This window comes from Lonchura striata, chromosome 5, assembly GCF_050655825.1.
Source record: "Lonchura striata isolate lonStrDom1 chromosome 5, ASM5065582v1, whole genome shotgun sequence".
Classification (NCBI taxonomy): domain Eukaryota; kingdom Metazoa; phylum Chordata; class Aves; order Passeriformes; family Estrildidae; genus Lonchura; species Lonchura striata.
This window is the reverse complement of record NC_140707.1, coordinates 25,197,190-25,211,452: the sequence shown is the minus strand read 5'-3', so window position 1 is coordinate 25,211,452 and position 14,263 is coordinate 25,197,190. Positions and strand designations below refer to the sequence as shown.

The 14,263-nt window shown below is 38.4% G+C and overlaps 1 protein-coding gene across 4 annotated transcripts in view; it reads left to right on the top strand.

The window, feature by feature from the left end:
- The first annotated feature begins 640 nt into the window (after window positions 1-640).
- The window catches only part of LOC110468061 (harmonin), a 46,360-nt gene continuing 32,737 nt past the window's right edge, over window positions 641-14,263 (top strand). Inside the window, exons 1-7 of one of the 4 annotated variants that reach the window (XM_085580141.1) lie at window positions 641-740; window positions 4,565-4,632; window positions 6,552-6,695; window positions 7,185-7,323; window positions 12,990-13,098; window positions 13,195-13,219; window positions 13,918-13,975. In XM_085580141.1, coding sequence (XP_085436267.1) covers window positions 705-740; window positions 4,565-4,632; window positions 6,552-6,695; window positions 7,185-7,323; window positions 12,990-13,098; window positions 13,195-13,219; window positions 13,918-13,975 — 579 coding nt within the window. In that variant the 5' untranslated portion in view covers window positions 641-704. Of the gene's footprint in view, window positions 741-3,860; window positions 4,270-4,564; window positions 4,633-6,551; window positions 6,696-7,184; window positions 7,324-12,989; window positions 13,099-13,194; window positions 13,220-13,917; window positions 13,976-14,263 lie in introns of those variants that run through there. The other 3 variants (XM_085580143.1, XM_085580142.1, XM_085580140.1) reach the window with 3 other exon arrangements.

Genomic DNA, 14,263 nt, shown 5'->3' with positions numbered 1-14,263 from the left:
GAAGTCTGTGGTCTTGAAACACAGTAGGGAAAGCGGGAGAAGCTCAAGACAAAATAGTATGAAAGAGTTTAGTCTGAAATAGGCTCCTTTTCAGGTGATGCGAGCTTGATTCTTCTGCAGTTACAGCAGCCACGTCAGAGGCTCTAATTGTAAGCAACAACATTGTGGGAAAGGCTGGGGGAAATCTGATTTAGACAATGATGCATTAGCTTCACTCTGCTTACCTAAAGCCAAAGAAGCTGAGATTATTTGCCGTACAGCAATTTATTGAAGCAAATTTTTTCTGTTTGGGCTTAGATTGCTTTAAGTTTGGTTGTTTTGTTTTTAACCCGGGCGTTAGTATGCTTTAAAGTTCACATCTTCGTGTTTTCCTTAACTATCAGTGATACTGACATGCATGGAATAAGTACAAATACAGGAGAGAAATCGGTACGGGAGCCGAGTGCCGTTTGAGGAGAACCGATCGTAAAAAACAGCGCGGGCAGCACACCGCGGGGCAAGGGCCGCGTACGGATGGGCGTTTATTTTTCATCTCCTTCTACTTTCTCGGGCGTTTCGGCCGCAGGCGCAGGGCGGGCGGCGATGCCCGGCGGCGATGCCGGGATGCCGGAGGCGGCGGCGGGCGCGCCTCTCGCCGCCCCGGGGCGCGGCCTCGCCCGCGCAGCCGCCCCGCGCAGCGCCCGCGCAGCGCCCGCAGCCGCGCCATGGAGCGCCGCGTCGCCCGCGAGTTCCGGCACAAGGTGAGGCGGCGGGGACGGCCGGGGCCACCCCCGGGGGAGCGGAGGCTGCGGGCGGCACGGCCCCCCGGGCCGGGCACAGCCCCCCGGGCCGGGCACGGCTCTGCCCCGGAGAGCCGCGGGGCAGGGAGGGAGCAGCTCGGGGACTTTGCACTGCCCTGCCACCGGCGCGGGTGGCAGCCAGCGGGGACGGGATGGGTGTTAAAGCCCTTAGAAAGAGGAGAGAAGAGGAGCGTTCCCCAGCGCAGGAGCGTTTCCAGGCGTTCGGGACAGTTTGTTTCTGCTGCTGTCGGCGGGCGCTGCAGTGCCGGCGCGGGCAGTGCCCGCTCAGCCCGGCGCGCACCCGGCGGGGCTCGGCCCGCCCTGGTTCCACCTTAACATTCCCCGGCGCGGCTGTGCGCTCCTCTGCAAACGCGCTTGATGCATGGAGCGGCTCGGGCTGCCTGGCATTTTGTCGTTTTGTCATTTATCCGGTTAAATAAGTGCTCGGCAGAGCGCAAAATTGTATGAGCGAAGAGCGCTCAAAAAGCTCTAATTAAGGAAAGGAGGAGGGAAATAGTTTCTATGTGTAAAAGATGTTTTTGCTAAGCCGTTTAGGACTCTCAGATTAAGGTTTTCTGTAGGTGTTGTTTTGTTTTGTGAAGGAAATTGTGGATGATTTTGTTTTTCTGTTTTGGTTTTTTTTTTTCCTTTAATTGGCTAGGACACTCAATTTCCACAAAGTAATTTAATGTTTCATAGAAGTATCTGCTTCCTGGTAATAAACACATTAACCAAAAGACTGTTAGGATGAATTAGATGGACGGCGAAAAACTTCTGAATGTCAAACTGGAGTTCTAAAACATTAAGGACCTGGATATTCCATTATGATGACTGTAGCCATCTAGCACATTGTTTCTGCCTTGCTCCCTATTACTGTATAACTCAACAGTGGGTTGTGCAACATCTCTGTAAAGACTCCGGTTTCTAGGTGGGTGGTTACTGTCTTGAACTTTAAACCTTCTCCCTTTCATTGCTGCTATAATTCATAAATCATTCAAGCCCCACCCCTGATAACGTAAGATGTATTGTTAGTGTTGCTGCAAGCAGCTGGGATGCATGTATCAGTGACAGCTTTATCTGAGTTAGAAGATATTGAAATGGGTCTTTTTTTAAAATTTTGTATCCTCCTGCCTCTAGTGACCTCTGGGGCATCCACAATCTTGGACGCTTACTTTCTCTGTGACGTACCAGTGAAGATGCTCACTACAAAATCTGAATTTCCTCAGTTAATGGCAATTATTTTTCTTTTCTTTTTTTCTTAGTTTCTATTTTCTTAGCAATTTTAATCAGTTTTCCTATCAACCAAGCAGCAATGTAAAGTATGTTATATATGCAAACCAGTTTTCCCCTTTCCTTCAATATTTTTCCAAAATCTGTGTAGCTTAAACAGGACTTCATACTCTTCTTTGAAATGTGACAGATTGGAATAGTGCTAACTTAGTGCACAATTGTCATCTGAACTTTTTCCACACCAAAAACGTGCTTTTTCCTCCCCACAGCTTCTATTCCACTGAATAAACGTAGGTAGACTTCTTGACAGACTTCATTTTTTGTATGTATGTAGGTACAGATTGTGTGATGACTTTTTATAAGTTTCTATGAAAAACAGTGTAATGTATGTGAGAAATAGAGCATAAGCAACTCTTTGGAGTCTAGGATTATCAATGATACAACTACTGTGAAGAGTCTTTAAATAATCAGAGAAGGGTTGAGGGTGGAAGGGACACCTGGAGGTTCTCTGCCCCATGCTCAGGGCTACCAAGAGCCAATTGTCCAGGACTGTGTCCAGATTGTTTTTCTTAAAAGCTGTGAAATCACCTATCCCATGACTCTGCAGTAATTTTCTTGAGAAATAAATATTAAAGTACTTCTGTGATCCAAGTTATACCATGTCACCACTAATTTATTTTTTTTTTTAAGATAGTGGGGAGATAATATTTTACAATTTATGAAATTAGAGCCAGCTTTTAGAAGCTGATGATAAGTCCAGGTAAAGCATATGTCTACAGTAAGACTACCCCAAGGAGTTAAAGAGTCAGAAAAGTGGCACGAGATGCAGGTAGCTGTAATACAGTGATAATTGATGGAAGAGAAGGCAGCAGGAGGAGAATGGCCCACTAGTAGGGGTGTCCAGGGTGATTAACCCAGCTGTAGCATTCTGAATATATAAGAAATCCTGTGGGCATTGGGTTTTGTCAGGAAAGATGGAAGTTGCTGGTGTAGGATGAGAAGTGCAGGAGTCAAACAGAAAGACTGACTATTTTGTCAGAAGAAATAGCAGAATTTAGACATGGTCTTCTATTTTCTAAGAGGAAATTAGGATGTATCCACCAACAATCGGATTAGGAGAAAAATGGAATGTTGTTAGTCTTTGCTTTCTCTGTCAGGAAAAAGAGTTGATGATGGTTTTACCCTTTGGTGTGTAGGGTTGGTACACTTAAACATTTAATGTTCTCTGTGGGACACTGCTCATACAGTATCTTAGCTAGCACTGGGGATTGAGCTCTGTATTTCATCTGTCAGGGAAGTGAAAAATAGATGCTGGAATTAGTTTGATGTTGAGTTTTACCTTTACAACTAGCCTTGACTCCAGTCTGTGCACAGTATTGTTGAAGTTTTGATTGCAAATATTTTATTTCCTTTTAAGGCAGGCTTTATCCTATGTGTTTTGAAATTCACTGTGAATAAATGGTATTCACTGGTATAACTGTAAAGCAATCTTGACCTGCATGTAGCTTTCTGGCCTTTAGGTGTTTTGAAAGTGTCTTTTTCCAGAGGAGACAAGTAACAGAAAACCACCTGAATGAGAAGTCTTGCTGGTTTTAGGGAGCCAGAAGGTACAAGTAATAGAAAACCACTGGTATGTGAAGTCTTGCTGGCTTTAGAGAGCCAAGTGGGACAAAAGGAATATGAAGCATGTATTTAGTTTAGAACATAATACAAACCATTGCGAACCTGGAAAGAAAGGGCCTTTCTTTAAGTATGCAAATTGCTTCTCAGTCTTCACGTCACAGTAATATTACCCTTTAGGTCAGATGTAAATTGTTTTCCTAAACATCAGGCTTGTCCAGATGTAAAACTGATGTGATGTGACCTCTTGCTGCAAGTAAGATTAGTGAGGGTCTCACTAGCACTGAATTTAAATTGAACTCCTCATGTAAGAATTCGGGTTTGGTTTTCTTTTGCTTTAATTTACTGTAATTATCCAAGAGCAGGCATAGTAATATGACACTGGTTTAAGTAAAGGTACTATTAGTGGGGGAGGAAAGAATAACTAGCAAGTTCTATCAGTTAAGAGCTGGAGCAAAGAGGAGCAGAGGTGTAGCAGTTTGCATAATGCTATAAGTGAGCTCCTGAAATCGGTGGTTTAGACGACAGGACAGAGATCATATCTCAGCGTGGTGGTTTTATCTGTGACAGCATGTGCTACATTAATGAGTGGCCAAAAAGGTTTCTGAAGACATTTATTCAACAGTACAGTGATTACCAGGTAAGACAAATATGGTATTACTGTAATAATAGTACTTCTGAGTGGAAATCTAGCATACAGAATATATCAGAATTCCCCACTTTGTCTAATTGTTGTCATACTAATTTTAGAAAGTCTTGTTTTAAGTATGACACTATGAGATAATGCTCTGTTGCAAAAACATGTTTATCTTTAAAAAATTATTTTTCCTTGATGAAACTTTTGCTCTATGGCTTAGGAATCTGTGAAAGTCTCTCATGTTCAGCATTTGTGGCTATTAAGTCAGAGATTAACAATAATGTCTTTGGGTTTTCAGGTCAATCTGTTAATTGACAATGAAGCAGAGAAGGATTACCTTTATGACGTGCTGCGGATGTACCACCAGTAAGATCTAGCTTTAAATATGTTGGTGTATAATTTTACTAAAATTTTTAAATTTGAAGAATTAATATTCACTATTTTAAATAGTCTTTCTATATGCTACTAGAGAAGTATTTGAAATAAGAGGGTTTTATCCTGTTTAATGAAATCTTGTGGTTTCACAGCACAATCTGCAGGCAAAGAATGAGTATGTCTGTAATCACTTATAAAGTTATTTTCATTTTATGGCTTGGCAGTTTTTTATTAGAGTTTTTTATATCTGGAGGTGTGTGGGGGGAGGCTTCTGCATGATAAAACAGGAAGAGTGTATTAATAAAATTAATTAATATTTCCAATTTGTTTGATACAATGTTTTCACTGACATGGCTTTTCAAAGATTTTTGCTAACTTTTCAGATAACAATTTTGCAACTGTCCTTCACAAATCTGGAAAAATTTGGTCTCGGAATCTGTTTGGCATGTTTAATAACACAATGGTAAAAAATTGGAAAGGTGATAGGCCTATTACCAATCCTTTTGCTGAACTGATTTAAACCACAGTTACCTCAGACTTGTTTCATTGCAAATGACATCAGCCTATGATCTATTGTTTTTCAGAGAAGATGAGAATATATTTTCCACTAATAATAGACAAGTGGCTTTCATAGACATTGTTTCCATTCCTATTGTAATTAAAAGCTTTTCAGCTGAGTGAAATGTATATGTTTCCATCTGATATTTGTAGTTATGGGGGTATTCAGCTGCATATCTGATTCGGTTTCACACAGGTCTGTCTAATTGCTTTTCCATTCATATAGACTGTTGTTTGCAAAGCCAGCTGGTTCAGCAGATCTGAATTATTTAAAATCTTCTTGCAGTTACAAAATTAACAATGCATATGGCAACTTTTCTTCAATTTCCACAATTGCAATGTCTTGGGCAAAATGTTCAACATCTCTGTGAACATATGAGGATGATGAATCACTTCCTGAGAATACATTATGAAATATCTCAGGGCAAAAATATGTGCAATTGCTGTTGGAGTTAGCACTTAATTTCTGCTTCACTGTGAATAGTACTTCCAGAAGTATTTGACCTCTAATCCCATATAGGTATGCCTGATCTGTATTTTCAATGCCTATGTCTCAGAACTATTGCATCCCAGGAGATGTAAATTTAAAGAAAGAGAACAGCAAGTAATATGGAAAAGGTTTAGCTGAATATTTTATAGGAATAGCTCCACTGAACTTTAGCTATTCCTCCACTCCTACAGCTGTACAACAAAGTATATTTTCTAGACTATAACCATCTCACTGCTGCCAATATCAAGGAGACCACTTTTTTAGCTCTCAAGAAAGAGGTGTTCACAACAGTTTAACTTCTGTATGTTTTGTGGATTAGTTAATCACCATTCAAATTTGATTGTGAACAAAAATTGGAACTTAAACAAAGTCTTTGCTCTAGCTGCTGAATATTGTGGGCTTTTTCCTGGATTGAAGCAATTTGTCCTCTAACTTCAGAAAAAGAAGGCACTTGTAGTCTATATTTACTTACAAGGATCTCTAACTAATAAGGAAACAAAACTCCATTAGGCAGGTATGTCTAATCTGGAAAGTTATTTTCAAACAGTTCCATAAATCTTGGGGATACTCTGAGAATGAAATTGGAGATGTCATCTAAAATGTGATGTGCATGACCTTAAGAGAGCAAGTGAATGTATAGAAGACTTCACATGTTTTGAAGCAAATACTCTTTATTTACAGAAGGTTTGCTTTCTCAGGGGCGATTTTGCTTTCATCAAACCAGTTTCTGCATAAATATCTTTTTTTGGTAGCTTGAAAGGACATGCAAATATTGAAGCCACGTGCACAACAACTTATAAAAATGAAGCTTTTTATTGGTGTGTTGTTTACCTGTGTTTGTTTTGCCACTGTGTTCCTGCAGGTCTATGAATCTCCCAGTGCTTGTGGGGGACCTAAAACTCGTGATTAATGAACCGAGCAGGTTGCCTCTGTTCGATGCTATCCGCCCTCTCATCCCATTAAAGCACCAGGTGGAATATGATCAGCTTACACCCAAACGATCGCGGTAAGAAAATGCAAAACAACAACAAAACAATGCAGTTGACTTAAATAAAAGCAGGAAACACTCAGTTTTGAGGTAATTCAGAGTAAAATATTGTTCGTCTGCGTAGAGTTAGGCATAGTTATTTTACTTTTGCTATATTTGCTAGAAGTACCGCTACATGTAATGTACTTAAATTGTTTGCCAAGTGGTTTAATCTAGTAAAAGCAGGGTAAAGGAGTCAAAACTAGTATTTTCTCATTTTTCCTGAATTTAATAATAAAAGAAATCTCACAGCTCTAACCCTCTAAAAGCAGTTTTGGTGATTGCAAATATCTTTTCATATGAATAAACTTGATGGTTTTAGTTAGCACACATCCATCCAAACTTCAGTAAACTTGCTTTTTTATGCCTAAATTATATAAGAGAAAAATAATGTCCAACTTTCATATGAAACATTATTGAGACAAGGTGTTATGCAGCTGAACACTCAAGTGTTTTCTGTTTTTGTAGAAAGCTAAAAGAGGTGAGATTGGATCGATTGAATCCTGAAGGGCTTGGATTAAGTGTAAGAGGTGGAGTGGAATTCAGCTGTGGCCTCTTCATCTCCCAATTAGTTAAAGGAGGACAGGCAGATAATGCTGGACTTCAGGTAAGAAATTTCCATTCATGTTAGCTGCTAAGGGCTGTTCTTTAACATTTAGAAACTGATTTTGCTAAGATACTCTTTGTCTCTTCTAAATAGAATTCCTAAGATCTGTAAAGCAATGCCATGGTAAATGCCATTATACCAGTGGTGAATCAAGTCATTAAAAATGTTCATTTTGCTGCTTTTAATGATATGTAAACTTTTTTTTTTCTTGTTTGGGATATGCTAAATTTTGATGGTTAAAACTTTTTCTGAAATGCTTATACTTCATGAGTAGCAACAGTTATACGTAAGCAGATGGAAAGAAAGATTTCTAGACTGTGGAAGAGTGGAAGAGTGCTTTAAGTTCCTAAGTTCTGATTAAATGTAGAACATATAAATAATAAAAGTGGTAATTCCATCTTGCGTAGATATTTTTTGTGTAATGAAATGTTTACTTGAACTTTATGTACAAATTGTGGGGGTTTCAGTTTATGCAATAAAAGAAAGAACATATTTTTTACTATTCCCGGTGTCCTCTGTACTGCATAGTATTGCACTTTCTGTGACTGAATTTTGGATACATGAACTTGCCAGTAAGATTAGCAAAAATAATTATGTGTAGAAACGCTGCAATAGTTATGTAATTAGCATTAATGAAGTGGTGGGTGTTTGATTTCTTTTTGAATGTGGCATTGCTTAGTGAAGAGAGAAGTGAGAAATCACTGTGCCAAATGTCTGTATCTTTCTATCAGACTTTGAATCTGATAAGGTGTACTAAAGGTCTGAATTTGACTGGAAAGCCTAATATGCCTGGCCACTTTTAATTTGTCAAGTCTGAATATTTGCTGTAAGCATTGATGGCTAAGGATGATGTTTAACACTGGTCCCAAATATATTAGACCAACATGATTCATTACAGTGTTTAATTAAGCTAGCATGTTTTTGTAGATATGCTTCAGTATTACCTCACAAATCTCTTAGATGAAAAAATAAAAATAAATATCTGTCAACAAGAAGGCTGTTGAAGTTAGGTTTCCATGTTTGTATCACTCATGCTGAAAGCTTTCTAAAATTTAAACTGTTCCTTTTTCTGTTTGCATGCATGTGCATGCCCTTCTCTTTGTACACCTATACCTATATATCCCATCCAGAATCACCTTTGAATTAGTTCCATCTTCTGTCAGCCAGCTCTGCCCAGATGCATGACTGGCATGCATGAAAGCTGCATCCAGAGGGATGCTTTAGAAACTCCTTGGAATAAAACCACAAGTTCTGTGTCAAGTTAGAACTGGGAATGTTACACCTCAGCACAAACCTTGTACTCTATATGCTGTCAGCCTAGTTTAAGTATGGGATTTGCCAAGGGGCAGCTGCAGAAAAGGACACTGATGCAGCCTCTCAGTTTGCCCTACAAAATTCATGTGCCTCATCTTCTGCATTACACAGTAAGAATGGGAAGTGTAGACAAGGGAGTTGTTCCTGGGCTGTGGTGAACTCAGTAGAAGAGATTCCAACTGCTTCCTTCCTCAACTGCTAGAAACTTGAGAAAAGGATCAAGACCAGTCACTTGTATGGCTTTTGTAAGCATCTTCTGGAAAATATTGAAAGGCACTAATGATGTTGATCAATAAAGGATTTAATAGCCAGCCACTGCCTTAAATTGCCATTCTAATATATTGGTGTTAATGCTGTGTTACAGTTCTGCTTCTCTGCTTGTTTCAGACTAATGTTTTGACACAATCACTGGATAAGGAGAGATGTTCAGCTGTTGTGCTCTTATTAGGATGCCAATTTCCCTGCTTTCTCTGTACAAAAAAAGGCTCCATGGCTTTCTGTGACCAAGGTCATCGTAGGACGTGTTGGTGTCAGTGAGGGGGATTGTAAAGGATCTTTGGGCTGGAGTGTGCAAACTCTATTGCAACTCAGAACGTTTTTAGGGTTTAGCAGATAAAGTAGAGACAATAAGGGGGAAGAATGCTTGAGACTGCCTCTGAATTTGTTAGGGTTTGATTATATGAATTCATAAGGGCAGATGGTGCTTTGCAGCTCCTGTAACTGCCTGGCTTCTGGGTTTTGATATGTGGTGTTAAAGCTCAGCCTAAAGTGTCTGAATAATAGGTGGCACTAGGCACTTTCTGAACCTCACTGAATAACAAGACCTGACAGGCAGCCCATTGTTCTAAATTGCTGTCTCACAGTAAAGCCAACTGCTTCTGAAATTTCACCCACCTGATTTATTTAACAAAATCTCTACACATTTTCAGTCCCAAAAATGCAAACTGAGAAAGGTATAATGATTTTCTATTACACCATCAGTTTTACGTCCTGCTGCTTTTAAAATTTCCAGTTCAAATTGTATGTTTTCTCCTTGAGGTACTTTTCAAGTTACATTAAAATGACCAAATAATAATAAAAGTTCTCTGTGGCACTTGTAGATTTGACCCTTTTATGACTACAGTTTCTCTAAAAGGCACAAGTGTTTTGTCCTTCCATTAAGAAATGGACTTCATCTCTCCCCCTCCCACCCCCCACTGCTTTTTGATACTTGTGTGTGGGGATTCTGCTGAATACAAAGAGATTGGTGTGAATGATGAAAGTGGAAGCAGTATACAAAATGGGAAATTTGAAACAGTTGATGTTATTATATAAAGCCCTTCAATTTCCTAGAAGCACTAAATATTATATTTCTCATGTTAAAAGTTAGAAATAATAGGCATTTTACTTGAGAAAAGTTAGGTTTGCATCTTTTTTCTAAAAGGTCTGTCATCTCTGTTGGATAGGGAAAGGGGAAACTGTGATATAATACCAAAATAATTGTTACTGTTCTACTCTGCTTAGTCCTGCAGACTTTTATCTCTACAGCTCTGATTCACTAGCTTGGTATACAGTGATACCTGTACAAAAGTAACAAAATACATGAAAACAGCTATTAATTACCCCAATATTAGATACCATTGTTCAGAAAAAGCTGTTCAAGTATCCTAAAGAGAAGCAGCTTGCTGTATGCCCATACATCTCCTGTAATTCAGCCTAGATTGGGTTATTTGTAAAGCAACCTCAGTCATTGTCTGTCAGACATACAAATGTCATTAGGTTGAGTAAAGAGTGTTGAGTGGCAAAAATAAGATGACAGACTAGTAAAGGAGAGTGTTAAAAATACCTGTATGGGAAAAGCTCATTCCTGTACTGGAGGGGAAAATAAAATATGCTCTTTTGTGCATTTATAATTTTCTAAGTGCCTCTTGGGGAGATGAGAACAGATTTGAATCAGTGAATGCTGACATCCTCAGAACAACATGAGTTCTGCTGGTACAGAGGCCCCAGGATGCCACTGTCATTTGCAGCCCTAAAACTGGAGGGTTCCTGTGTGTTAAGGCATTGCAGTCAATAACAACATGATAGGTTACCCTTTTAAAGAGTCAGGTTTGTGCAAACCCAAGCCTGTTACAGTCTGCACGATGTGGAAGATGTGAGTAAAGAGGGGATCTTGAACTAAAAGAAAACCAAACAAAAAGCCCACCCTATCCCTTCACCACATATGTGAAATCAACAGAAAATTGACAGGGTGGATGGACATGGTTTTAAATATTTGGATCAAGCTGGTTAAGTGAGTGACAGCAAGAGCTGTCAAGGGTGTAACTATAAACTGCAGACCTCATCTGCTCTTCTTATCTGCATCTGTATTTTTATCACAGGTTGTATGTTCAAAAGCCTTCATTACCGACCTATTTCTGCTGTTATTAAAGATTATTTTTAAAATCTGCCTGTCAAGCTCTTAGGAGTGCAGGCCATTGCCCTGGATGAGATTTTTTTGGATGCCCAGCAGAGGGAGTGGATGTCCCACTGGTCAGGAGCTAGGGACCACAGTCCTGTTTTGCCTCTATCAGTGCATTCGTTCTGCAGAAGAGTTTTCATTGCTTTTGCAGCTTTCTGATCCTGCGTTGTGTCAGACAAAAATCCTCAGCTTCAGTGGACAGTGTGACCAAGATTAATGCTGGTATAGTGGACCTGTTAGTGTTTTGTGTGGCATTGCAGAGCATGAGACACTTCCCAGAAGCATTAGAAAAGTTTGTGAAAGAAATAAAGAAGATATATTTATGGTTATGGCGTTTTTGGTTTTTTTTTTTTTTTTTTTTGGTTTTTTGTTTGTGTTGTTTTATTTTTTCAATTCACCAGATCACAGTAGGAAGATTTGAGGCATAATGACAATACAAAAAAAAACAGGTGATAGCATGCCTAATGTCCTGCCACCCAGTGTCATGTCTCTGTGTGTTTTAAAGTCTTTAGAATATAGCCTATGCTGAGGAATTTCTACTTCCAATTCCTCTCAGTCCTCTCATATAAAATGAAAGCACAGAGCCTCTCATAAAGTAATTGTAGATAGTTTCTTTTGCTTTGCTGAAACTTCAAATCAGCCTAATGCAGAAACCAGCATGAAAAACTTAAGCTTAAAGTGAAATTTGGAAGACTGACTCTTGAGTCTTTAAATGGAACATTTTAAGCAATCATTAACTAGGGGCAATGCTGCCAGACATATTTGTGAGGAGGCACCCAAAGTTTCATTGACTGAGAACAAAATCCCACGCTGTTGTTAAAGAGAAAAGTCTCATCAAATACATTTTACATAACAAATATTCACAATAGTTCAGAGGAAATGGTACTGGAAAGGACCCTAATTATTTGCCTTTGTCCATGTGGAGATCAGAGGTATAAGATGATACAGGTGATGGCTTGTTAATGTAATTTTATGGTAATCATTTGTATATTTTACTCTGCATTTACATGCAGAAATCGTGCATTAATTTTCACACAGCCACATCATGTGCTTCACATCAAGTACAAGTCTTTGCTTATGGTGCTCCAGCCAGGACCTGGAATTTTTCACTATAATCTTGAGCAGATAATAAGTAGGCAATAATAAATGAAGTAGGCAATATCTCCATCACCAATTCCTTCTCAGCCTAGCTGGGTAAGAGGATCATTGGGCAGAGTACATAAAAACTTGGAAAATTCTCTCTCATCATCATAGCACATCAAATTTGGATTTATATTAGAGGAAGAGAAACTTTTTGAGTGTACTTTGATAAATAAGATTTGAAATTTTATAGAAGTGGCTGAAAGCACTTTGTTCTATGCTATTAAATTGAACACTGCCAGGGAATGTCCTTGAGGTGCTGCCATTGGATTGCCAATGAATGTTAGCAGGGTCCCCAGACAAAGACAAAGAGATAAAATCCCTTAAAATAATGCATTTTCTCAATCCAGAATCAGGCAAGATAATAAGACTAAGTTTAGTTTCCTATTGATCAAATATATTAAGGAAGGTATCTCAGAAAATATGTGGTAAAAGCAAACTTTAACTTCTGAAGTATAAAAGAAGAAAATAGCTCCAAAATTATGGGAATTAAAACAGACTCTTCTTTTTAAGGAATCTGTGGAGTACAAATCTGATGTATAGTAGACAGTATTTATAAAATTTTTATTTGGCCATTAATTTGTTCTTTTGGTGTTCGGTATCAATTCAAAACAAATACAGGTAAGTCTAATCTGACATTACATGAAATTCAGAAAGAATTCATGAATCAACATTATCTTACTTTTGCATTAAAATGATTGCCAGACTGTATTCAATCTTAAAAACTTTCAGAATTATTAACTCACTTTTTCTTCTCCCTTCCACTTTTGAGGTTGGGGATGAGATTGTGCGCATCAATGGATATTCCATTTCGTCATGCACACACGAAGAAGTCATAAACCTCATTCGTACAAAGAAAATTGTGTCCATAAAAGTTAGACGTAAGTAATGCAAAAAAATCACCTGTATCACCAAAGATTGCTATTAATGGATTGCTTGTGGTCTGCAGAAACCTAAAAACTATTTTTCTTTTTCAGATATTGGCATGATACCTGTCAAAAGGTAATGGCTTTTTATTTGAAAACAGATTATTCATTTTCACATATCCTCTCCTATCCAAAGAATCTGTGTTTAATTATGAAAATGTGTGAATGCTGATTAAAATGTCACATCCTTTTTTAATGAACAGGGAGATGTCTTGCTTGATGAATCTGATTTTATACCAGTTGCCTACTTAAATGAACCAATTTCTATTTCCTCATTTGTCACAGATATCTCCTGGAAATTTAATTATCAATGCACCTAGCTTAGCAGAGAGCTCCACTGCTTCTTTTTGTATGTAGCATTTGATGATGGCTTCAGAGTTTAGAAAAATTTAAAATTGTTTTGATCTTCCAATTTTTGTTGAAAAGCTGAATCTTTAGGTGCAATGTTTGAGAAATGTTAATGACAGGAGGTGTCACTCTGCATAGACATTTGTGTAAGATGTTTGAGTGGCTACAGTTCATTTTACAGTCTTCTCTGAGTTTCCTAAAATTGTTTCACCTGGGAGGGCTTTATCAATTTTATATTCAATCTTTACCAGCCCAAATTGTACGCTTGCTAATGTTCTATTTAAATTGCTGGAAAATAAACCAAATGTGAATGGTATCCAAAGAAAGTTGTGGATGCAAAACAGAAGGCTCCATTCCAAAGTAGCTTCTGAAATTGATAGACATTCATTTTGTCCCATGATTTAAAATTAATTTTTTTCCTTTCAGTTCACCACATGAACCCCTTAAATGGCAATATGTGGATCAGTTTGTGTCAGAGTCTGGGGTAAGAAATCAATATATTTTTAAATGTCTTCTGGGGAATCTGTAATAGTTCTGAAACACTTTCTCCTCTGACCTTATCAGAGAAGCCATTGTTTGCATTACTATAATGCAGTATCTTGTTGAAAGTATTCTGTAAGGAATCTTTTGTGATATGAAATTATTCTAGAGCTATTAGGTAAGGAAAGGGCAGGACACAAATGAAATTGCTTCTTCATTAACTACTTCATTTTACTTGAGCTTATTAACTTCCCAGGCTACAGTTCTACTGTATAAATCTTTATCAGATTAT